This window comes from Somniosus microcephalus, chromosome 4 (genome assembly GCF_052327205.1).
Source record: "Somniosus microcephalus isolate GS21.2 chromosome 4, FLI_Smic_1.0, whole genome shotgun sequence".
NCBI lineage: Eukaryota > Metazoa > Chordata > Chondrichthyes > Squaliformes > Somniosidae > Somniosus > Somniosus microcephalus.
The window spans coordinates 242,664,926-242,691,911 of NC_140990.1; the positions used below are offsets into that span (position 1 = coordinate 242,664,926).

Below are 26,986 nucleotides of genomic sequence, written 5' to 3' on the forward strand. Positions count from 1 at the left end.
GGAGGCCTATAGACTGCACCCACTAGTGTTTTTTTCCCCTTATTATTCCTTACCTCCACCCAAACTGTTTCACTATCGTGCTCCTTTGACCCAATATCATTTCTCTGTATTATAGTGATTCCTTCCTTTATTAACATAGCCACCCCACCTCCTCTCCCTTCCTGCCTGTCCTTCCTGATTGTTAAATAACCTGGTATGTTTAATTCCCAGTCATGGTCACCCTGCAGCCATGTTTCTGTAATGGCCACAAGATCATACCCATATGTCATTATTTGTGCCGTTAACTCATTCATTTTGTTACGAATGCTACGTGCATTCAGATAAAGAACTTTCAAATATGTTTTGTAACACTTAGTTCCTGTTTTTTCCCTTTTTAGTACTTTACTTTTTACTCCATACCTTCTGTCCCTTCCTGACACATTCTGTTTTTTAATTCCCCCACTGCTACCTAAGTCTATGACCTTCTCTGTTGTCATTTCTATGATTTGCTCTCTAGAAACCTCCCCCCCACTAATTAGTTTAAAGCCCTCTCTACAGCCCTAGTTATATGATTCGCCAGGACTCTAGTCCCAGCACTGGCCAAGTGGAGTCCGTCCCAACAGAACAGCTCCCTCCTGTCCCAGTACTGGTGCCAGTGTCCCAAGAAGCAAAACCCATTTCTCCCACACCAGTCTTTGAGCCACGCATTTAACTCTTTAATTTTATTTATCCTAGCCAAATTCGCTCGTGGCTCAGGTAATAACCCAGAGATTATTACCCTTGAGGTTCTGTTTTTTAATTTGACCCCTAGCTGCTCATACTCCTTTAACAGAACCGTCTTCCTTGTCCTATCTACGTCGTTTGTACCAACATGGACCACGACAACTGGATCCTCCCCCTCCCACTGCAAGTTTCTTTCCAGCCCAGAAGAGATGTCCTTAACCCTGGCACCAGGCAGGCAACACAGCCTTCGGGACTCCCGCTCTTGACTGCAGAGAACCCTATCTATCCCCCTAATGATACTATCCCCTACCACTACAACATTTCTTTTTACTCCCTCCACTTGAATGGCCCCCTGTACCACGGTGCTGTGGCCAGGTTGCTCATCCTCCCTGCAGTCCCCGCTCCCGCCCTCACAGGGAGTAAGAACCTCGATCCTGCTGGACAGGAACAAGGGCTGCGTCTCCTTCAACACTACATCCTGGATCCCTGTACCTTCCTCACTCGTAGTCACACCGTCCTGTCCCTGACCACGGACTACATCTGCAGTAATTAACTTCATAGGTGTGACCATCTCCTGAAACATAGAGTCCAGGAACTTCTCCCCCTCCCTGATGTGTCGCAGTGTCCGAAGCTCGGTCTCAAGCTCCATAACATGGAACTTGAGTTCCTCTAGCAGCAAACACTTGTCGCAGATGTAATCACCGTTAGCCTCAATGGGGTTCACCGGCTCCCACATCTCGCAACAGTAACACATCACCTGCTCCATTCTATATAATTAATTTAATTTCTTATTATTAGTTATGAAGACCCTGCCCGGATATATATGATAATATCACACCACTATTCAATAGGACTTACCAACTTAAAGGTATGAAAGAGAAGAGAAGGAAGAAAACCAACCAACCAGCTGATCACCAACCTCCTCCTTGAATACTGTCTGTGGAGCCTGTTTGGTTGACTCGTCTCGCTGCTCCGCCTCCGCAGTGATGTCTAAGCCTGGGAGTGGGGAACAAAACAGAGCAAAAAACACACCCTCACCTCCCACTTATCCGAACTCTCCCACTTAGCAAAACTCCAGCAGCACTCAATGCACAAAGCACTCCGTGCACCGCACTAGCCCCTCCCCTTTTATACCCGGATTCTACTTCCTGTTTAAATTGCCCAAGAGTTTAAAAAACCCTTAAAAAATTAAACTTACTTCAAATAATTGACTTCTTAACACACTAAAATTCACAAAATACACTTAAATGATTTTTCTCCCACTTAGCAAAACTCCAGCAGCACTCAATGCACAAAGCACTCTCTCTCTCTCCGGTTTTTTTTTTCTCTCGACGCCGCTCGGTTTTCAACCCCCGGCTGCGCCCTGTGCGCTTCACCCTCAGTCTTACCCCGTCGACGCTGCTCGGCTTTCTCTCCGCCGTCGGTCGGCTCCAGCCGCCGCTGTCCGGGAAGGGTCTGCGCTGGACCTGTCGTCAGTCTCTTGCTGATCGTCGTGGCTGGGGAACCAAGCCCGGCTCTCCACAGCCTCCCCTGCGATGTTCACTCTCTGCCGGACGACTGGGCGGTTGCTCATGGTTGACGCCCGTGTTCCTGGCCTCGACTTTCTTACACCGCCCTCCCGGAGCGAATCCTCGAAGGGAAATGCAGAGTTGCAGGTAGATTCGAATCGACACTCGTCGCCACTGTTAGATCCGTGATTCTGAGAGTATGATGTTTTTCAATAACCACACGGATGCTGTAACTTAACAATAAACAGGTATTTACTGGAGGAGGGTAGTCTCAAGACTGGGGGTACAGAGGCATGCGCAAAGCTTATATACAGGTGTGGTCACTGCCGGTACTACAGTATACAGGAGCTGTAAAAGTAGTTCTGTCTTAAAGGTACATACACTACAACTAGATTGATTCCTGGGATGAGAGGGCTGTCCTATGATGAGAGATTGTGTAGACTGGGCCTATACTCTCTGAAGCTTAGAAGAATGAGAGGTGATCTCATTGAAACATACAGATTCTAAGAGGGATTCACAGGGTAGATGCTGAGAGGTTGTTTCCCCTGGCTGGAGTGTCTGGAACTAGAGGGCATAGTATCAGGTTAAGGGGTAGGCCATTTAAAACCGAGATGAGGAGGAATTTCTTCACTCACAGGGAATTCTCTGCCCCAGGGGGCAGTGAATGCTGAGTCTTTGAGTATGTTCAAGGCTGAGATAGATAGATTTTTGGACTCGTGGGGAATCAAGGGATATGGAGATTGGGCGGGAAAATGGAGTTGAGATCCATGATCAGCCATGATCTTATTTAAAGGTGGAGCAGGCTCGAGGGGCTGTATGGCCTACTCCTGCTCCTATTTTCTTATGTTCTTAAATCAGCTTTTAATAATATAGTAATGGAGGCCACTGATTTACAGTTACTACACAAATATGCAATTCTATCCCCAAAATATGATTAACGCTCCTAAGATACTCTTAGGATTTGGCTTATTCAATCACTTTAAATCAGTAGCCCTGTTACTTATTTTATCCTATGTAATGTACAATGTCATTTTTGACCTATGTACAATGCCATGGGGTATTTTAAAAACAGTACATCTGTACGGAATTTCTGTCAGGTACATTTCATGGGGTTGATTTTATCTCCTTCCATCTGGCGGAAACCAAGTGGGGGGGTGGGGGGTGCAGTTAAAGTGGAGCAGGGGTCTTACCCACTCCTTTTCCATTCCGATCTGGTCGACTGCAATTTTAAATCGCAGATGGAAAGGACACCCGCCCAAACCCAGCAAGATCCTCTTTAAATATACAAATCAGGCTCCGATGATATAATTGGGGTCCGATCTGCTATTTTTACCTAAGGTCTGAGCAGGGGAACAGTTATAGCTTCCCTGCCAGGCTAAACCTTTCGGGAACAGGAGACATGGCTAGAAGATGCACAGCAACGCAAGTTTAAAAAATAATTTAATGTTTCCTTGTCGGCTATGGTGGGTTACACCGTTACAGCTTTGGCTCGTCTGTCACTGTGCATGTGTGCCTTCAGCTGAAAACATGTCAAGCCTACTTCTCTGTTTCCATAACAAGATGGCATCTAATATAAGGAAACAGACCTGAACAAGAGGATGGGTCAGAAATTATTTGACCCCCTTGGAGGAAGCCACCCTGGACCACTTTGTCTAAAAGAGCAGGTAAGAGAAGGTGAAACCACAGGCCTCCCCAAAGATATATGCTAGAACTATCCAGTTCTTAAAGCTTGCCACCTTTCACTCACTCTTGCACAACCATACAACCAACATGCTTAGTTAGTATCGTGTAATGCGAGCTCTGTTGAAAGGTCTCGTGAAGAAAACATTGCAACATGTGTCACTTATCTGATACTGTAGGCCGGCCAGTAGGCCAAGATAACACAGCACCTCACAGTACCCTGTGCCCTAATCACCAAGCAACACCACTGCACACAACAGCACATCTCTGTGAGATAAACTCAAGACAGTAGCTTTGGGTGATGCATAGGGAATAGATAAAGAGGATCTAGTGGTGTTAGGTAGCAGAGAAGGAGCAGAATCTTCTAGTTTCCATTAAGAATTCCATGTACTTTGGGAAAAGTAACTGCACATATTTGACCTACCATGAGCAATGCCACTCCTATTATTAATAAGTAAGAAAGGAAAAAATGGAAATGGCTTACCAACTGGCTTCATGTTGCCCTAAGGACTGCAGAGCCAGTTCCCCATTGTCACTGCCAGGTAGATGGGGTGAGACCTGCATGTATGGTGGGTAAAATGATAATAAGGAGGCAATAGATGCCGCTGAATGGATGCTATCTATGTTAGAGTCAAAAAATGCATTAGCTCCTACCACTTGTTAGAGGCAAAGGTGGAGGGGGGAGGGGAGAAGAGTATAAGGAGGCAGTATAGTAGAGATAAAGAGCTATTCGTTATGTTTCTCTATGATATTGGTAACAATAATTCAGCTGCTTTTCTCATTACATAAACATTTGTTCCATGGTTTGATCCAAAAAACATAAGAAAAATGCATTTAACATAACTTAATTTTTAAAAATATGAATACATTACCTAAAAAATAAAACTGTCTGTAAAATTACTTTTTAAATATTTTCCTTTTGCCGCTTTAAATTGAGACATCAAGCAACTTCCCTTTAATGCCAGTAGGCCAAGATAACACAGCACCTCACAGTACCCTGTGCCCTAATCACTAAGCAACACCACTGCACGCAACAGCACATCTCTGTGAGATAAACTCAAGACAGTAGCTTTGGGTGATGCATAGGGAATAGCACTGGGAAAATGGGTAGAAGTGCTGCTGGGCAGAACTTCCATCCAGATATCCAGAACGTTAAATGGGCCTCCTAAAGACCTTCATTAAAATGCTGCATGCATGCGTAATAAGGCTTGCGCTCTGAAAGAGTGGGAGTGATCACTACTGGCATACAGACACAATGTAAATATGCACAGACACTCAGCAGGGACTGGGGTGGGACCAGTTTGAGCCATGGATTGTCCTGGTCTCTGCTGGCCTGAATCCCACAGGTGGCAGTGATAGCATGCAGCAGAAAATTCACCCTCACGTCTCTTGAATTGTGACTTCACATTTGCATTGATTTTTGATGCCACCGGGTTGCGGTCCAGGCAGTGGAAGTCTGCTGGAGAAAGCTGTTTGAAGGTTCCATTCTATCAGTTGGTGAGAGAACATAGCCTGTGGGGGAAAGACTGGAAGAGAGGGGATCATGTGCTCCTCCCGCTTTTTCCACCCCTCCCCATAGTATTTGCAACTATGGAGAAACTCACCTTGATTTCTTGGAAGATAAATTTCAATGGGAGTAGGAACTGGTGCACATTGATCTTGGGAGGCCGCTGTGACCAGAAAATAGTTGCTTTAATGTAGACCTTCCCAGCACTGAGAACCCTTGCTGAACAAAAAAAATGGCAACCTCGCTAGTTAATTTTGAAAGAACATGTTGACTACCACCAGTGATGAAGATGACATTCCATAGTCCACAGTAGAAGGAAGGAATCGCAATTCACACAAATTTACTAAAAAAATTGAGCTTTACTCTCCTGATACTCAGCTAGTTAAGGCTGATCTATACATGCCGGGGTGCTCCACTTTTGACCCCTCCCCCTCCTGCCAAGATTGCTGATCTCATTTGAGGCAGAGGTAGGAGCACTACAGTCGACCTCAGTTATCCTGGTTAAGGGAGGGAGAAAATTGACATGGATTCCCACTCTTGATTGCTATTGAGTGGCTCTGGCTGGAACACTTGTGAACATCAGGTGGGGAAAATATGAAGCTCAGCTCTGATGCCCCACAAACCAAATAGGTTAATGTCACTCACTGTGTGGGATATCACGTGAAGAATGGCCACTTGGGTGAAATATCGGAGGGTTCTCAGTACCTATGGAACCAGGCCCTACCACTGACCTACCGGAGAGAAAGAAGCAAGAGGAGAAAAATGGTGAGTAGAGAGGAAAAGAGTGAAACATCACACATTCACAGTAACCAAGTCACTTAGGCAGCAATAACAATCTTTAAGTCCTGTTAAGCCAGGTAATGGCTTTAATGCATTAACAAAAAATTGCATGTTGGTTCAGCAAGAACATACAAAAAAATTAATCTCCAGAAATTCTCAGTTGATGAAAGAGTAAATTGTTTCAGCACATTACTCAGCACTGGGAAAATAGAAAGAATTAAGCTTCTATACATTTTTAGCTGACATTGAGTGGCTTCTGATTACCTGTTCACCTAGAGCATACTAATGTACAGTATATGAAATTTGAAAGAACTGGATATACAGGGCATTCTGGAGGGGGAGGGTGTACAGCCAGTTGTCGTGGTGCATATAGGTACCAATGATATAGGTAAAAAACGGGATGAGGTCCTAAAAGCTGAATATAGGGAGTTAGGAGGTAAATTAAAAAACAGGACCTCAAAGGTAGTAATCTCAGGATTGCTACCAGTGCCACATGCTAGTCAGAGTAGAAATAGAAGGATATTTCAGATGAATACATGGCTAGAGGAATGGTGCCAGGGGGAGGGATTCAAATTCCTGGGACATTGGAACCGGTTCTGGGGCAGGTGGGACCAGTTCAAGCCAGACGGTTTGCACCTGGGCAGGGCCGGGACCGATGTCCTAGGGGGAGTGTTTGCTAGTGCTCTGGGGGAGGGTTTAAACTAAAGTGGCAGGGGGTTGGGAACCTGAGTGGGGAAACAGAGGAAAGGGAAACAAGGATAAAAGCAAAAGACAGGAAGGAGAAAATCAAAAGTGACAGGCAGAGAAATCAAGGGTTTAAATCAAACATGGCCACAGTAAATAATAATTCTAAAAGATCTAAGAGCGTTAAAAAAACAAGCCTGAAGGCTTTGTGTCTTAATGCGAGGGGCATTCGCAATAAGGTGGATGAATTAGCTGTGCAAATAGAGGTAAACGAATATGATAGGATTGGGATTACGGAAACATGGCTCCAGGGTGGCCAAGGCTGGGAACTCAACATCCAGGGGTATTCAATATTCAGGAAAGATAGGCAGAAAGGAAAAGGAGGTGGGGTAGCATTGCTGGTTAAAGAGGGGATTAACACAATTGAAAGGAAGGATATTAGCTCTGATGATGTGGAATCTGTATGGGTAGAACTGAGAAATACCATGGGGCAGAAAACATTAGCGGGAGTGGTATATAGACCTCCAAACAGTAATGCGGAGGTCGGGGATGGCATTAAATGGGAAATTAGAGATGCGTGCAATAAGGGCACAGCAGTTATCATGGGTGACTTTAATCTACATATAGATTGGGCTAACCAAATTAGTAACAATACTGTGGAGGAGGAATTCCTGGAGTGTATACGGGATGGTTTCCTGGACCAATATGTCGAGGAACCAACTAGAGATCAGGCCATCTTAGACTGGGTATTATGTAATGAGAAAGGATTAATTAGCAATCTTGTTGTGCGAGGCCCCTTGTGTCATGGCGATCATAATATGATAGAATTCTTCATTAAGATGGAGAGTGAAATAGTTGACTCAGAGACTAGGGTCCTGAATTTAAATAAAGGAGACTACGATGGTATGAGGTGCGAGTTGGGTAGGATTGATTGGGGAATGTCACTCAAAGGGTTGACGTTGGATGGGCAATGGCAAACATTCAAAGTTCGCATGGATGAACTACAGAATTTGTTCATCCCAGTTTGGCATAAAAATAAAACAAAAAAGGTGACTCAACCGTGGCTAACAAGGGAAATTAGGGATAGCATAAGATCCAAGGAGAGGACATATAAATTGGCCAGAAAAAGCAGTAAACCTGAGGATTGGGAGCAGTTTAGTATCCAACAAAGGAGGACAAAGGGATTAATTAAGAGGGGGAAAATAGAGTATGAGAGTAAGCTTTCAGGGAACATAAAAACTGACTGTAAAAGCTTTTATAGATACGTGAAGAGAAAAAGATTGGTGAAGTCAAGCGTAGGTCCCTTGCAGTCAGAATCAGGGGAATTTATAATGGGGAACAAAGAAATGGCAGACCAATTAAATACATACTTTGGTTCTGTCTTCACAAAGGAGGACACAAATAACCTCCCAAAGATGTCGGGGAACATAGGGTCTAATGAAAGGGAGGAACTGATAGAAATCAGTATTTGTAGGGAAATGGTGTTAGGGAAATTGATGGGATTGAGGGCCGATAAATCCCCAGGGCCTGATAATCTACATCCTAGGGTACTTAAGGAAGTGGCCCTAGAAATAGTAGATGCATTGCTGGTCATCTTCGAAAATTCGATAGACTCTGGAACAGTACCCATGGATTGGCGGGTAGCTAATGTTACCTGAGAGCTATGGGGGCGGTTTGTTGTGGATGGACGGTATGTGGCCACCAGATGGAGACAAAGTCCCCCTCTCACTCCAATTCAGGTGAAGGCCACACCCACCTCCAACACACCTGAGGCAAATCTACCCATTAACTCAGGAGTTCAAAAGGCAAACTAGTGCATCCCTTCAGGGAGAGGGCCTGGGGGCGAGGGGCAGTACCTGAGGAGAAAGCCAAGACTGCTGTTGAAAACCAGCTTGCAGCTGCCACAGAGAGGTCTACTATTGAACCCGGGTGGAATATTTGTTTAGTTCTGAGAGCCTGATATGATCCCTGGATCGGCTGAGAAAGATCCAGTGGTAAAGTAACCCTGGCTTATTGTTTTTTGGAGGAAATTGATTTAAGGACTGCCTTCCTAACCACCCGGGGCAGGTGATGGTTTTATTCTTCATTTTTCTTTTTGAACGTCATATGTTTTTTGGATTTTGCTAGACGTGAACCTTTTTTCCCCGTTTGCTAAAAATAAAACACAGCTAACTGCTGTTTTTCATTTACCAATCTTGTGACTGTGCTTGTGTCCTCCACCCCCCGCATCAACACACCCTTCGGTCTAGGTGGTGGTTGATTACATACCCCACTGTTCAAAAAGGGTGGTAGAGAGAAAACGGGGAATTACAGACTGGTAAGCCTGACATCGGTAGTGGGGAAAATGCTAGAGTCCATTATAAAGGATGTAATGGCAGAGCACTTGGAAAAAAGTGACCGGATCAGACAAAGTCAACATGGCTTTACAAAAGGTAAATCGTGCTTGACTAATTACTGGAATTTTTTGAGGATGTAACTAGTAAAATAGATAAGGGAGAACCAGTGGATGTGGTGTATTTGGATTTTCAAAAAGCTTTCGATAAGGTCCCGCATAAGAGATTAGCATGTAAAATTAAGGCACATGGGATTGGGGGCAAGGTATTGACTTGGATAGAGAACTGGTTGGCAGACAGAAAGCAAAGAGTTGGAATAAACTGCTTTTTTTCCCCGAGTGGCAGGCAGTGACTAGTGGGGTACTGCAGGGATCGGTCCTTGGACCCCAGCTATTCACAATATATATTAATGGTCTGGCCGAGGTAACTATATGTAATATCTCCAAGTTTGCAGATGAGACAAAGCTGGGTGGGCGTGTGTGCTGTGAGGAGGATGCTGAGAAACTCCAGTATGATTTGGACAGGTTGGGTGATTGGGCAGAAGCATGGCAGATGCAATATAACGTGGATAAATGCGAGGTTATCCACTTTGGTGTCAAAAACAGGAAGGCAGATTATTATCTAAATGGCAATAGATTGGGAGAAGGGGAAGTGCAACGAGACCTGGGCGTCCTTGTGCACCAGTCGCTGAAAGTAAGCATGCAGGTGCAGCAGGCGGTTAAGAAGGCAAATGGTATGTTGGCCTTCATAGCGAGAGGGTTTGAGTACAGAACAAGGATGTCTTGCTGCAGTTGTACAGGGCCTTGGTGAGGCCACATCGAGTATTGTGTGCAGTTTTGGTCGCCTTATCTGAGGAAGGATGTACTTGCCATGGAAGGAGTGCAGTGAAGATTCACCAGACTGATACATCATTCCTGCCATCCTAGGTATGAGGAGAGATTCGGTCGATTGGGCTTGTACTCGCTGGAGTTTAGAAGAATGAGAGGGGATCTCATCGAAACTTATAAAATTCTAACAGGACTAGACAGGCTAGATGCTGGAAGGATGTTCCCAATGGTCGGGGAGTCCAGAATCAGGGGTCACAGTCTAAGGATAAGGGGTAAGCCTTTTAGGACAGAGATTAGGAGGAATTTCTTCACCCAGAGAGTGGTGAACCTGTGGAATTCTCTGTCAAAGAAGGCAGTAGAGGCCAATTCATTAAATATATTCAAGAAGGAGTTGGATATATTTCTTAAGGCTAAAGGGATTAAGGGATATAGAGAGAAGGCAGGAACAGGGTACTGAATTTGGATGATCAGTCATGATCTCACTGAGTGGCTCGAGGGGCTGAATGGCCTACTCCTGCTCCTATCTTCTATGTTACAGAGGCAAGCTATTAAGACCTTGGTTGACCCCAAGAAACTGCTGTTTTGAATAAAATGTAACCTTTGGTGCACAGTGCTGGAGCACTTCCTCAACTTAAAAGCAACCACTTGAATGCAACACTGGTCTGGAGGTCAATCACCCATTGCACAAAATACTGTCATATTTTGTGAGCTTTGTCTTTAAACATGACAGCAGTTGTGTTTGAGACACAATGATTTGGCCGATGGATGTTCCTTCCTGTTGTCTCCAATCATGACATGTATAATGTGATTTGTATGACCCTGCTATTTCACTACTATTTATATTTCTGCAGCTTCCCTTCATATGCATTTTTTTTATTCATGGGATGTGGGTGTTGCTGGCAACGCCAGCATTTATTGCCCATCCCTAGTTGCCCTTGAGAAGGTGGTGGTGAGCCGCCTTCTTGAACCGCTGTAGTCTGTGTGGTGAAGGCACTCCCACAGTGCTGTTAGGGAGGGAGTTCCAGGATTTTGACCCAGCAACGATGAAGGAACGGCAATATATTTCCAAGTCAGGATGGTGTGTGACTTGGAGGGGAGCTTGGAGGTGGTGGTGTTCCCATGTGCCTGCTGCCCTTGTCCTTCTAGGTGGTAAAGGTCGTGGGTTTGGGAGGTGCTGTTGAAGAAGCCTTGGCGAGTTGCTGCAGTGTATCCTGTAGATGGTACACACTGCAGCCACGGTACGCCGGTGGTGGAGGGAGTAAATGTTTAAGGTGGTGGATGGGGTGCCAATCAAGCAGGCTGCTTTGTCCTGGATGGTGTCGAGCTTCTTGGGTGTTGTTGGAGTTGCACTCATCCAGGCAAGTGGAGATTATTCCATCACACTCCTGACTTGTGCCTTGTAGATGGTGGAAAGGCTTTGGGGAGTCAGAAGGTGAGACACTCGCCACAGAATACCTAGCCTCTGACCTGCTCTTGTTGCCACTTTATTTATGTGGCTGGTCCAATTAAGATTCTGGTCAATGGTAACCACCAGGATATTGATGGTGGGGAATTTGGTGATGGTGATGCCGTTGAATGTCAAGGGGTGGTGGTTAGATGCTCGCTTGTTGGAGATAGTCATTGCCTGACACTTATGTGGCGCGAATGTTACCTGCCACTTATCAGCCCATGCCTGAATGTCATCCAGGTCTTGCTGCGTGCGGGCATGGGCTACTTTATTATCTGAGCAGTTGCGAATGGCACTGAACACTGAGCAGTCATCAGCGAACATCCCCATTTCTGAACTTATGATGGAGGGAAGGTCATTGATGAAGCAGCTGAAGATGGTTGGGCCTAGGACACTGCCCTGAGGAACTCCTGCAGCAATGTCCTGGGGCTGTGATGATTGACCACAACCATCCTTTGTGCTAGGTGTGACTCCAGCCAGTGGAGAGTTTCCCCCCCGATTCCCATTGACTTCAGTTTTACTATGGGCTCCTTGATGCCACACTTGGGCAAATGCTGCCTTGATGTCAAGGGCTGTCACACTCACCTCACCTCTGGAATTCAGCTCTTTTGTCCATATTTGGACCAAGGCTGTAATGAGGTTTGGAGCCAAATGGTCCTGGCGGAACCCAAACTGGGCATCAGTGAGCAGGTTATTGGTGAGTAAGTGTTGCTTGATAGCACTGTCGATGACACCTTCCATCACTTTGCTGATGATTGAGAGTAGACTGATGTGGCGGTAATTGTCTGAATTGGATTAGTCCTGCTTTTTGTGGACAGGAAATACCTTGGCAGTTTTCCACATTGTCGGATAGATGCCAGTGTTATAGCTGTACTGGAACAGCTTGGCTAGAGGTGCAGCTAGTTCTGGAGCACAAATCTTCAGCAGGACAGCTGGGATGTTGTCAGGGCCCACAGCCTTTGCTGTATCCAATGTGCTCAGCAGTTTCTTGATATCACGTGGAGTGAATCGAATTGGCTGAAGACTCGCTTCTGTGGTGGTGGGGACCTCAGGAGGAGGTCAACATGGATCATCCACTTGGCACTTCTGGCTGAAGATGCTTGCAAATGCTTTAGCATCTTTTGCACTCATGTGCTGGGCTCCACCATCATTGAGGATGGGGATATTCATTGAGCCTCCTCCTCCCGTTAGTTGTTTAATGGTCCACCACCATTCACAACTGGATGTGGCAGGACTGCAGAGCTTTGATCTGATCCGTAGATTGTGGGATCACTTAGCCCTGTCTATAGCATGCTGCTTCTGCTTTTTAGCATGCATGTAGTCCTGTGCTGCAGCTCCTTATTGAACCAGGATTGGCCCCCTGAATGAGGGATATGCTGAACCATGAGGTTACAGATTGTGGTGAAATACAATTCTGCTGCTGCTGATGGCCCACTGTGCCTCATGGATGCCCAGTTTTGAGCTGCTAGATCTGTTCTGAATCTATCCCATTTAGCACAGTGGTAGTGCCACACAACACAACGGAGGGTGTCCTCAGTGTGAAGACAGGACTTCGTCTCCACAATGACTGTGTGGTGGTCACTGCTACCAATGCTGTAATGGACAGATGCATCTGTGACAGGTAGATTGATGAGGACGAGATCAAGTAGGTTTTTCCCTCGTGTTGGTTCTCTCACCACCTGTCGCAGGCCCAGACTGGCAGCTATGTCCTTCAGGACTCAGCCAGCTCGGTCAGTAGTAGTGCTGCTGAGCCACTCTTGGTGATGGACATTGAAGTTCCCCACCCAGAGTACATTCTGTGCCCTTGCTATTCTCAGTGCTTCTTCCAAGTGGTGTTCAACATGGAATACTGATTCATCAGCTGAGGGAGGACAGTAGGTGGTAATCAGCAGGAAGTTTCCTTGCCCATATGTCATATGCTGCTATTTTATAGTAATATTGTTACCTTACCTTTGTGCTTCTCTTTAATTAATACCTTGCTCTGAATCTCATGCCTGATCCACTGAGTGCAAGAGGCTGTGGGTTGCATCGATGCTGCCGGTAGCATATTTGTCAGAGAAGGTGCTTTCTTTTTTGGGTAGGTGTCTGTCCTCCACTACTAGCTCTTGCAATGCATTCTAGTTTGGTTTTCTGCTGATGTCACCAAGGCATTTTCCACCACTATTTCACAGTTCATAGATTCTCAGCCTTTCAAATATTTACCAGTCAATTGTTTCATTATTTACTTCAGAATTGTTGGAAGATAATTGCAGGTGAGTTGCAACAACCGCCCCTTCAACCACCATCTGCCCCACCTGTGACAGAGTCTGTAGGTGCCGCATTGGACTCAGCAGTCTCCTGTGAACTCATTTTTAATGTGGAAGCAAGTCATCCTCGGTTCCGAGGAACTGCCTAAGAAGAAGATTGTAGATGTGTAAGGGAGTACACCAATGACAGAAAAATAAAAATGACATGTCCTTGCTGCCTGCTCAGGGAAGCAGGTTAAAATTGCAGATGTTGCGATCATGGCGGCTTTCGGGCAGGTAAGAGCCAGGGTGATTTTAACTGCCCACCTGCCAGGTTTCTGATGAGTAGGGTTAAAATGTCCCCCTTTTCTGCAACAAGATCACTAAGAATGAGGAAGGCCGGTGAGGCCATTTTAACTCATTAATCTGCAAAAATCTAGTTTCCTTATCACAGCAATTTATGTTTTAAAAATATGCCTTTGCTTTTGTAGCTGCCTCTCTGCTTCTTTAACACAAGGGTGTCCAAACTGTTATCCATGGACCACATTCACTAATACTGGCCCTCAAAGCCAAGGCAAACCAGTCCAATTTGGACATAGATTTCTTATTTGCCTCAACTTGCCTCGGAATCAGAAGATCATGAATTCAAGTACCTCTCCAGGATATGAACACATCATTTGGGCTGACATTTCAGTGCAATAGAGAGTTAATGCTTTATTGTCAGATGTTAAAGGTGTCATCTTTCAGCTTAGACACTAACCATTGATGTAAAAGATCCCAGGGCACTACTCGAAGAACTAATGAGTTCTCCTGGTGTCGCAGACAACATTTATCTTACATCCAACACCACCAAAAACAGAATAGCTGGCCATTTATCTCATTGCTATTTGTGGGACCTTGCTATGCATTAATTGCCTATGTACAACAGTGACATATACTTCAAAATTAATTGCCTGTGAAGCATTTTGCGATGTCCTGAAGATGTGAAAACACTTTATAAATGCAAGGTCTTCTTATTGATTGATATGTCGTGTTTGAATTTTGTCAGCCTGGAGTTTGGAAAAGACTGTTTTTAAAATGTTGTTTCATTTGTGGATAAAATTTAATTTGAATATTTAGATCTGTTGGTATCAACAATTTGAAATATGTGCAAATTAATGGGAACATCAATTTAAATGTCCTCTCCCACTATTGCTCCCCCTCCTCCATGGTACCACTATGGGGCCCACAAGAACAAAAAGCTCGGACACCTTTGTCTTAAATGCCTCTAACTCGATTTATTTAAAACCGTTATGTGAAGCATAATGTGAGGAAAATTAAACACAAATCTGTGTTTATCAAAAATGTATCGGATTAACAGTTAAAACATAGCAGTACAAATAATTTACTGCAGCATTTCATTGCTTCTTCTTCTTTCCTATGGGAGTAGCAAAGCAAATCAGATGTCAATATCTAAGTCAGATATCCAGGCCAATGTTGCCGGTGTAACAGCTGGCTATCTTGTAGGCGGCCTGCGAAATTCCTATGAGGGCAGTGCTCAATGATGTGCTCCAGGGTCTGATTAGGAGCTCCACAGTCGCATGATGGGGGTGCTTTAATCTTCCATCTATGGAGAAGGTGGCGCATCTACCATGACCGGTTCTGAGGCGGTTGATGGTTGTCCACTGTTTGCCAGGAAGGTTTGATCATTGCTAAAAAAAATCTTCAAAAGAAACGAGTGAGGAAAAACGCCTAGGATGAAAGGAAAGCCGTCTCAAGCTCCGATTACTATTTAAAAAAACACTAGCATGGTTTAATTTACAATCCCCTTCATCTGGCAAATAGGATTGTCTATAACGGGTAAACATTGGAGGCGGCGTTGTATTTATTTCCTCCAGATCACGAGTCAGCTTGATAGAACTGAATATTAAACAGTAACAGCAGGTGAAAGGTACGACTGAAACAGTCACCAGTTTTGTTTGCAATCGGAATTGACGATGTTGTGACTAAGTGTTCTGGGTATATTGTGAATGTGTCACTTCTGCTCGACCTGGAATGACAACACAGCGGGGAGTGGCTCGGCGCTGGTCTACACACTCGCAAATTGAAAACAAGTGGATAATTTCCTCTAAAACTGGCTCTTTGGCCGTACAATTAGATCGCAACCTTATTCGTTGATGTCAAATTATATTGAATATTTTCAAAGTTTGACTATTAACATCACATCATAGTAATAGGCACAATAACCACGGACTAAACAAACCATTTCCAGACGAGACACTTTACTGTAGCAGGTTTGGTCCTCTCTCATTCAATATAAAAACAGCATTGGTAATAAGACAAATATTACAAACATATATATGAAACTAATTTATTAGACACTAAGGCTGTCGAGCCACAAGACACCGTTTCCTGACAGAACAAAAGCGCCTTCCCACTTGCCATTCATAACTACAACCAATGTCACTGGTTCACACCAGAGGAATACCAGTAACTACAGAAACATTCCCAGTGTGCGAGATAAGTATTGTGCGAAGTGACTTTCCAGCCGCTGGATTGTTGTTTTTTGATTTGCCGGGAAGGGGCGGGAGAGCCATCGCTTGACTGGGAGCCGCTCTCTCAATGAAAGGGAATGTGCGCGCATGCGTCACTGAACCTGGGGAATGGGCTTCGGCACCAACCTGAGAGTCTTTCAGAAAACCCAACCCTATTCATTAAAACGGCACTGCTAAAATAGATGCAATTGCTTGCCATCTGTATACATCGATTTAAATTGGTTTGCGATACAACACGTCTCGCATATTATGAGCTCTGCCGCCAGACTCGGTTGCACTAGCGTCTGACTATAAAAGAGACACATCTGAACAAACAGATTAACAAATAATACTTTCATCGACCCATCAAGGACCAAGACAGCAATTCTTAACATTGTAGTTATTCCATTCATTTCACTCTGAGAATCAGTTTTTTTTTAATGTGCTCCTCATATTACTACGATTGTGTTTAATGTGATGATGCATTTCTCATGAACACAAACACGGAGGCGTCTCCATCATTCAATCCTGGGCGCCGTCCTCAGCAGCGGTGTATATAAATGAATTGTGAAAACACTCGCGGCTGATGGTGCTGGATCATTTCATGATTCCATTTAAGGAAAAGTGCCAGCTTTAACCCGGGAGAGCCTTCGCAAGGAAAGAGGCTCTACAACACACGCTGTACATCAGTCCTTCGGGTGTAGGACGTGTTTAAGGGCGGGCGCAAGAAATCTCAGGCGTCTTGCGTAAATTGCATTGAGCATTCCCCCTTGCTGAGGTCGCTGCTTGTTAGAGGCAATTATAATCCATCGATTTGACGACATTCGCGGGATTGGGCTGTGAATTGTGTCTCACGTATCCCATCTGTTTAACTCTGTGCTTACTCCTTTAATAGCATATTGATTCGTTGGAGAGAACAATGAGCTTTGTGCTATTTGCTGGAAACACAAAATAATTGTATTCATCAGAAGTGTCTGGCTTACATTTGCCTGGAGATGACATAGTCCCTTGTCCACGTGTCCTCCTAAAAGATCGGAAGCTTATTAATAGTCCCTCATACAAGTGCCTTTGTGTTCTCTGACGGTAGATATTACTGTTCATATACGTTAGAGAGCCTATTCGTCGGAGTTTCTCCTTCAATTGTAAATTCTCAATAAATACCAGCTTGCTATAAAATACGTTCCAATCTTCTTTAAAAATTTACTCAAAAAAGGTACTAATTCTTTAACCTGGCAAAACAAAATAAAAACCCAGTTTTACTGCACCAGTTAAGCAATTCTTTATATGATCAGAGTAGACTTCGCCACCAAACAGTGCCCCTACGTCAGTGGATCAGGAGGATCCACGCTTTCTCTTGTCATTACTGGCCGTGCCTTGTTACGCAGCATCAGCACTTCCAGCATGGGAAGATAGCAGACCGGACTGGGCTGTCATCTGTTTCACAGGAAAGCACCAGAAGGCATCAAGCAGCAGTCTGCTCGCAGCAATCGTAAGTGAGAAATTGTTCCACCCAAAAGTTAGTACGATTATATCTACCTTTCAAATATGCAGCACAGCGTTCAAACGGATTATTCACTTTTAACGTGTGTGACTTTTAACCTGTAACCCACTGTACGCAGTCTTCTACTGGGGCATGCCGTTATGATACTTTTGTGGCATATGATTCGTTACATTGACTAAGATTTCCCTAGTTGCAGCTATGTCGAGTTCAACAAAGCTGGACTTCTCCGAAGTGGAAACTTTTCTGGATAATCATCCGGATCTTTTCGAAGACTACCTGCTTAGGAAGGGCAAATACAGCACGGTGGAGAAATGGCTCAAACGGCATCATCTCAGCAAAAAACCCTCAACTTCCAGTTCCGAGGAGAAGAGCGTTCCCGCCAAGGAGTGCTGGACCACCAAAGGAGATGGGCTGCAGAGGAAACCCTCTCAGAGAGAGCTCAGGAAAAGTTTTGCCAGATCTAAGGCGATGGCCGCCAACAGGACATACGACGAGCATGTAAACTCCAGAGACAAGGAGCCGCTCTCCAGCATGAGGAGGCGAGCTCTCCTCCGGAAAGCCAGTTCGCTGCCTCCGACCACAGCTCACATCTTGAGCGCCTTACTGGAATCTCGGGTCAACATCCCCCAATATGCGTCTACGGCGATCGACTATAAATATGAACTCCGGGATAACAACGAGAGAGAATTCTTCCTGGAACTGGTCAAAGACATTTCCAATGACCTGGACCTGACAAGCCTGAGCTACAAGATCCTCATATTTGTCTGTATCCTAGTCGATGCCGACCGCTGCTCCTTGTTCCTGGTGGAAGGAACTTCCAACAAAAAGACTCTAGTATCCAAATTCTTCGATGTGCACGCGGGGACCACGGTGCTGCCTTCGTGCAGTACGGAAAACTCCAACGAAGTACAGGTGCCGTGGGGGAAAGGAATCATTGGCTATGTGGCCGAGCACGGGGAGACGGTCAACATCCCTGATGCCTATCAGGTAAGATCTAGTTGCGCAAAAAATCCCAAATGGCTGCATTTGTTTCAGACAGTTTACAATCCGAGGGTATAAGGCATCACTAAGAATTTATAGTTTCTGTACCGAAGATGTCAGAAGATAAAAATGCCATAAAATTACAAAAACAAATTAAAGGAAACTTTCTCTCCCCCCCCCCGCCCCCTCCGTTGTTGTGGCGTTCATTAAGAATCAGTTACAGTCAAGTATTTTACAGTGTAATAAAATAATGAACATTTTATTTAAATGGATGCAACTGAAATAAAAGTTGTTCCTTTTTACAGTATGTGGAAGGAAAATGTTTTCATTGAGTAAAGGGATTTGCATACACTTTCTTTGCTATAACAGTATTGAATTCGCCATCCATCTATTCTTCAGGTGTATAGTGAGGAAATCAATGGTACATAGTTCACTTGCAAAAGCATCAACATTCCCACCGCTTTCATCTCATTTGATTATTTGGGCAAACCGATATAACAGACACGCCTGGATTTCTAAAATCTGAACTCTTTCATACCGATGTATATGTAATGTATATATGAAATAATATATTTTAAATCATGTTCGTGTTGAATAAAACAAGATATCAAAATAACCCCTCGGTTATTTTAAAGTAAGAAATTCAACACAAAACCTGTGGATTGATCCTTTGAATGATAATATGATTCATATAGTTCCTGGATTGTGGTTATCAGAATGGGAATAGGAATAGTAAACAGATCTATAACAGGTCTAACAATGATTTGTCTAGACATTTACCAGGTGGTCTGTGCACAGCATTGCTACCCGTAATAAATGCAATCGCTTGAAATAAAGGTAAAACGTATGTGTTGGTTATAGTAACAGTAGTCATTTATTTGAGGATTATTAACAAAGGGGGCAATTAAAATGCTATTGCGAAGAAGGGAAAGGGGATATATGTCTGGAAATGTCATTAGCAGGTTCAACTGGAGAAATGAGGCAGAATTTCTTTGGAAACAAAGTTAAAAAGAATACAAATTGCAAATAATTTGCATAACGCACCATAAACACGGTCTTTAGCGAAATTGTATGACATAGTTCGTTCGACACAGCAAATCCTTTGTGATGTTTGACATGGTTTCCTATTCCTGACCCAGATTGCAATCCTGGAGCAGAAAAACAAAACACGTTAATCCATAAAATCCGGCATCACAGGTTTATTTCTCGCAATGATAACAGCAACTATATTCAAATCTCCACAAAGCCTGTTCAGATGACCGGCTACACAATATATGCAATGTGCACATTAGCAAAGCACATTTTTGCACGAGATTTTTTTGACAATTATGATACAAGGTAGAATGTAATGAGTTATTTATCATTTTTGCAAAAGATTTAACTAGAACATTACACACAAATAATGTGTAACAATCTTGAACAGTATGCAGTCATGCTAAATAATGCAGAACATTCGTATTTATGCTGCGTGTTGTCCGGAATGTTTCGGATTTGGTTAACTCTGTTTCGAGGCGTTGGTTAGTCGCCATGGAATCTATTCCCATCATTATCGAGACACGAAATGGAAAATATAATCATGTGATCTAATAACAAAATAATGACGCGAGATGAGCCCAAACAATTCACTGAGTTTGTATCTTACAATATTGCAGAAGTTTACAGAAGCCACTGATACAATGACAACGGAGGAACCCCATAGTCCCTTTGAAAGCATCATTTGGAAATAATTCTAAGAGCACAGCAAAAATACTGTAACATAAAAAGTGTTTACAGCAATTGAAGTGATTTATGGTGCCAAACTGATAGATCGTCAGCCCTGCCATTCATCCCGATAATCATGTCTCCAAGCGCACGTGACAGCAGGGGGCGCTACAAAGTTACAGCTTCCTGTTGCGTCAACATCAATTTTACTGCAGAGAAAAGTAAATATTTTGAACAGGACTCGCCTTAGCGTTTGCTTAAGTTAGTGCTGCACATGGCCGTGTGCCATTCATGCTTGTCGTTTAAAGGCAGGAATCGTGAGGCTTGCGCTTTAGGTCAACGCGATAAAGTGCTTTACAACCACAATGTCGACGCCTCTTAATACGGTCAATTCTAAGATCTATTTCTATTCTATTCATAAATTCGAGATTGGGAACTGCCCCATAAATAGCTTCACATTGTTTCTCGTTCAGTTAGACATGGAGGCTAACACTGCAACTCACGCTCCAATATATTGAATAGCCCAATGAACCACTGAAACTGTTCTAATATTTGCCTAGTTTTATATTTTTGTTTTACAATACCTATATCCTTTTGCTGAATTTGATCTTTAGATTGGATATCGCTCACAAACCTAAACTTAACGGGGGAGAAATTGGGTATAGCCCCGCTCGGGGCGCTAGAATTGGCGATGTGCAAATTTTATCGCCAAGCGCAACTTATCGCCACCTCCAGCAATATTGGGTTGCTGCGCCCCTGAAGGTGATTGCGGCGTTAAATCAGGCGCTGCACGGGACTCCTAAGGCGCTAACCTGGCGGCGCTACTCAATATCTGGGTGGACGGGCGCAGCGCAGGTGCTGTCAATAATCGATGACCACGAGACATGCTGGCGCCGGCCAGCTCTTAAAGGGGCGGGTCATTTAGGTTCAGCAGCCAGAGTCATCGCCCTGTAGGCCTCAAAATTGGCACTGTGCAATCTGAGGCGTTACAAACTTTGACCAGATGGAGAGGGTGAGGCAGAGAGTGGAGCGGTTTTCCAAAAGGGCATTGGATGCTTTGGTTGACGCAGTGGAGCGCCGGCGAGCAGTGCTGTACCCTGACAATGGCAGGAGGCCTCATCAGAACGAGTACCGCAGAGCTTGGAGGGAAGTTTGTCAAAGAGTCAACTCCAGCAGCGTGGCGCCCAGGACTCCTGTGCAATGCAGGAAGAAGTTCAACAATCTCACACGGGTCGTTAGGGTGAGTGGCTTGTTGGCAATCTTCTTCATCCCTCCATCTTCACCTGACTTTATGGCCAGAGGGTGCGCGATGCCCCAATGGCCATCTGTCAGCCAGCACCCATGGCCCTTTCTGGGAACGCACACGCACATTCAACTCAGGGCATAATGTAAGGGCTGATCCACCATGGGGGGGCATGAGATGACAACTCAGGGCATAATGTAAGGGCTGATCCACCATGGGGGGGCATGAGATGACAACTCAGGACAGCATGTTTCAGAACTTCCCGTCCTTTCTCCTGCAGGGCAAGCTGGCCAGGAACCGGAGGGAACAGAATCGTACTGGAGGGGGCCCTCCTCAGCTGCAGGAACTCACGGACCTGGAGGAAAGAGTCCATCAGATTGTTGGAGGCCGGATGAGTGGTCCTGTCACCACTAGAGCTGCCGACCCCATTGTGCACAGCGATGGTAAGGTCATCACCTTTTTGAACTCTCTCCTTCCACTTGTTCCCCCCACCAGCATGCTTTTTCAGTCTGGACCCATGTCAGAGCATTGCAGCACTCTTGCATCCCTTGCTGCCACCCTGTCCTTTCGCTAAAGCCACTCTTCAACCTCCCTGCTTTCAGATGCTGCATCACCAGCTCGGGAGCTGGGCCATCAAGCTGCCAGGGACACTGACTCCAGAGGCAATGAGCAGAAGGAAGCCGGACCATCCGTCCCACCCTCAGGCGAGCCAGCCCATCTGCAGACTGGGGATAGTGCTTCCCTGGAAGGGAGCGGGGGGGGGATGGCTCTGAGGAGGAACCAGTTGCAGGAACCAGTGGCCTCCAGCAGCGCAAGGGGGGTAGGGAAGTTCAGGAGCCGTCTCCCCGGAGGGCGCGTCAGGCCACGATGACTGCTGCACAGAGCGCAGAAGAGGTGCGTTCCCTCGCAGAAATGAGCGCCCAGGCTCGACTCAGGCACACTGAGCTGATGGCTGCAGTTGCAAGGATGCCTGAATCCGTCGAGACACTGGCAAGGAGTGTGCAAGACTTCGGGGCAGCACAGGAAAGGATTGTGCAAGACTTCGGGGCAGCCCTGGAAAAGACTGCCCAGGGCGTCGCGACATCGCTGGAAAGGACTGTCCAGGGCGTCGCGACATCACTGGAAAGGACTGTCCAGGGCTTCACCGAAGCACTGGCACCTGCCACGCAAGTGCTGAGTGCTGCCACGCAGTCCCTCGCTGGCCTCATGCAGAGGCAGATTGAGGCCACACAAGCACTGACTGCTGCCACTCTCGATGGATCAGGCAGGATTACCCGGGGCCCTTGCAGCACCACAGCAGGCCAGCAATCTGTGGACCAGCTGATTGGTCCGCATGCTGCGGTGCTGCCCCATCAGAATGCCAGTGTGTCGGCCGACCACGGAGCAGGTGTCCGCTCTCAGGATGTCAGCATTCCTGATGCCAACGCTGGCACATCTCCACTGCAGCTGCCATCACCTGCAGGACAGACTGCTTCCACCCATGCCCATTTGGACCAGTCAGCATCCGGCCCCTCCAAGCCCAGAGTCCGTCCAGGCTGTCCCTCAGGGGCATCTGCGCTTTCAGACAGTCAGCAGGCATCCCCCAGCCTTCATGCAGCCACTGGGGTCCCATTACGGAGGAGCTGCAGGGAGGGAGGGGGCCGTTCTTGCAAGAGAAGTAGATCACCATCAAAGGGGAAAGAGTAGAAGGTGCTGCTGAGACATCCTATTTCTAGAAATCAAGGCCGTGGATGTTGTTCTGAATGTTAGTCATGTTTTGGATAGTCTCCCGGGTGTGCGAGTCACGTATGTGTTAGTTTGTTAGTTAAGCTTTCTGTTGCCATTGCTTTGTCATGTTGGAAGGAAGCACAGTTTTCAAAATAAACAAAAATGTTTAATGTAATTGGCCATGTCTGCTATTTACAATCATTGTGGCCTTCATAGGCTTTTGGTTATCTGAATGGTTCCATTCCTGGTCTTTGAATGGCTTCAAGCAGTCCGTGAGAGGGGCCTAGAACCGACTCCTTATCAACCTCAGACGGACGACCCTTCCAGTTTCTCGGACCCTCCCATCTTGGTCCTCCTCCTCCTCCTGCTCCTCCTCCTCCTCCTGCTCCTGCTCCTCCTCCTGCTCCTCCTCCTCCTCTGCTGGTCCTTCAATGTCTGCTGGCATTGGCTGGGTGCGCAGGGTGGCAAGGTTATGGAGCATGCAGCAGACAACGACGAAGTGGGAGACTCTCTCTGGTGAGTACTGCAAGGCTCCTCCTGAATGGTCCAAACAGCGGAACTGCTGCTTCAGCATGCCGATTGTGTGCTCCACAATGTTCCTCGTTGCCTGATGGCTGACGTTGTAGTGCTCTTCTGCAGGGGTGCTGGGTGTCCGGAGCGGGGTCATCAGCCATGGGCACAGTGGATAGCCCTTGTCGCCGAGAAGCCAGCCTTCTGGGTGAGCCAGGGCCTCGAAAAGGTCAGCGACTGAAGTCTGGCGCAGGATGAAAGCGTCGTGGCTGCTGCCTGGGAACTGTGCATTGACCGCCAGGATCAGCTGCCGGTGGTCACAGACCAGCTGCACATTCAAGGAGTGGAACCCCTTGTGGTTGAGGAACTCCTCAGGATTCTGTACAGGCGCCCGCAAAGCCACGTGCGTGCAGTCAATGGTGCCCTGCACCATGGGGAAGTCCGCTATTGCCGCAAAGCCCTCTGCGCGCTCCCGCTGCTTCTCCGGTGTCACATTGAAGGATATGTACGGACGCCGCCTTTTAAACAGGGCATCTATAACCTGCTGGATGCAGCTATGCACCGCAAACTGGGATATGTTGGCAATGTCCCCAGTTGCTGACTGGAAGGAGCCGGTCGCATAGAAATTCAATGCCACTGTTATCTTCACAGCCACCGACAGAGAGGTCCTGCACCTTATCTGCGGCTGCAGGTCTTCCTGAAGCAGGTGGCACAGCTCAGTCACTACCTCCTTTCGGAATTGCAGCCTCCTAACACACTGCTCCCCCGACATGTTGAGGTAAGAGAACTGCTGCCTGAATACCCTGGCAGCGTAAGGTCTGGTGTGGCGACGTCTGTTGGCCCTCCTCCGTCTGGCCATTCCTGGCCCTCTCTCCCTCCGTCCCTGTGCCCTTTCCAGATGGTCGAGCAGCAGGACGTTCCCCTCCAAAGCAGCCCCCATAATAATAGGTCAGCAGAAATTAAATAGGGTGTAAACGCTCACCAGCAGCAGGGTGATGGTATGAAGGCTGAAGGTCCTCTGGCAGTGCTGGGTCACTAGTGAAATGGCTCAGAGTTCAACTTTGCAACTCTGTGTAAATCTCAAATAAGTTGTGCTACCAAAATGGCTGCCGCTTTTATACCAGTGCAGTCCCCTTTAAAGAGCGCCCTCCCTAAGCCCGAGAGCCACTGGGGAACATTCCAGGAAGCTGTCCTTATTAGCGCCGGTCGGAACAGAGGGGGGCGCCACTGAATTTCCGGTCCGGGGTGCCAAAAAGGCATTGCACACTGAAATGATGTCATGATCTTCCTGCGCCCGCGAGCGGGCGCTAAGATTTAGAGCCGGCGCTAAAAGCCCACTCAATATGGCAAGAGGCGCTGGGTTCACTGCGCCCGCCCGAAAATTGGGTAACGCCCCAATTCTCGGCCTCTTTAGGTGCTAATTGCTGGCGCTAACAACCGAATTTCTCCCCCAACGTCTTTTGATGACTTTTTGAAGCGTATTCTTTTTCTATTCTGTCCATGTATCACCCAATCTCCCATGTGGATACTGCACCTCTAATTTGGCTGGTGTGTTTATTTATTCCATAGAAAATAGTATTTACGTTTCTGGAGCAAATTTTATTAATAGGTTCAAGAAATTAGTTACTGAATTTCTGGAAAGAGGCAAATGTTGAGGAGGCAAAGATCAAGTAAAAAGGGCCAGGTTTTGTTGGGTCATTCATAAAATTCCATATGTTCCTCCCATGGTGCTGTTGATGCTGCTTCTTTCTGGACAGATTTCTGTCCTTCCCTCTAAACAACACAGCTGAAAATAAGAATAACAAATGCTTGTGAATACTGGAATTTGAACTTGGCTCAGCTACTCAAGTCTAAGCCTCTAAAGCCGCAGCTACTGGGCTGCCAAGATTCACAACCTTTCCTTACCATCACGTCTACCGAGGGGTCAGCTGTCCATTAAGACTACTTTGCAGGGTCCCAAATTACATAGCATTGAACTTAAGGTAAAATTGCCTCCATAAACGGTTCACCAGAGTACTCCACATCATGGTCACCTCATTTATTTGTTCGGACCACCCATGAATATTTAGATTAGGATCCAAACAACTGAATGGAGCTCGAGTAGAGCTGGAGCCCAGGGGGACATTGGAAGAAACAAATGACTCACGCTCTTGCTGTCAGACCTAAGTTGGTGCATTTAGGCATAATCATGAATGCTAAATACTTTTAGGAGAGTAATACAACTTGTAAAGCTTTCCCAGCTGAAGGTATCAAAATTGATCTGCCCACACCATGTGCACAGCTGCTTGGTCCTGCATGCCTTCCATCACATATACAATCGTTTGAGTATGGTGGCCTGAGGGTGTGGTGCATTGTCATCCTGAGATACAGCATCTTCATCTGTGTTAACCCCAGCCATGCCCCTACTACTGGACATGCCTACTGATCATGCCTACTGATCAGTGTGACTTAATGGCACTGAGTAAGGCTTCTCTCAATATAATCGAGCATATGGAAAACAGAAAAGGAAGCTTGTTCTATACTAGAGAAAAGGCCTGTAAAGCAGCAGTCTGCACGTCCATGAGACATGCTACAACTGCCATTAGGGTGCCTGCCCATGCAGCTCTGCTGCACATGTCCAAGGAACTGCCTCATGCTTCAGTTCTGCAAATCCATCCATCAGCACTGTACAGATGCAGGTAGCAGACAATTCCACACTCGGTAGCAGATGCAGCAAGCTTTGTAGCAAAGGCTCTAGTGATTGTAGTTCAGCTCTTTGTTCTTTTAAAAGTACGCCCCATCAGGACATACACAAGCTGGCCCTTTGGACAGGAGGTTCCTACTCATCCTCTGCTACCACCACCTGCTCCTTGTTTCCGCTCAGTTGTGCCCAGTGAATCACCAAATGCAACCTCCTCTAGTTCACTATCTAAATCCGCTGGCATGGCTGTGCCTTGCTGGTGCTTCTGCGGGTAGGAGAGAGTGACACTGAATGCTTGGAGGTCCTGGACAGGTCTGGATTACTGGTCACTGCACAGCTTCCTGGAGAAAACCTAGAGAACACCCAGAGAAAGAGAAGTGGAACATAGATTACACTGCTGTTATTGTGACAATCCTTGAAATGTAACTTACAGTAAAATGAGTCACGTGGTATCGCA

General features: G+C 46.0%; 1 protein-coding gene across 1 annotated transcript in view; it reads left to right on the forward strand.

The window, feature by feature from the left end:
• The first annotated feature begins 17,585 nt into the window (after nucleotides 1-17,585).
• Nucleotides 17,586-26,986, forward strand: part of pde11a (phosphodiesterase 11a) — a 544,209-nt gene continuing 534,808 nt past the window's right edge. Inside the window, exon 1 of the mRNA XM_085986089.1 lies at nucleotides 17,586-18,694. Coding sequence (XP_085842215.1) covers nucleotides 17,906-18,694 — 789 coding nt within the window. The 5' untranslated portion in view covers nucleotides 17,586-17,905. The remainder of the gene's footprint in view (nucleotides 18,695-26,986) is intronic.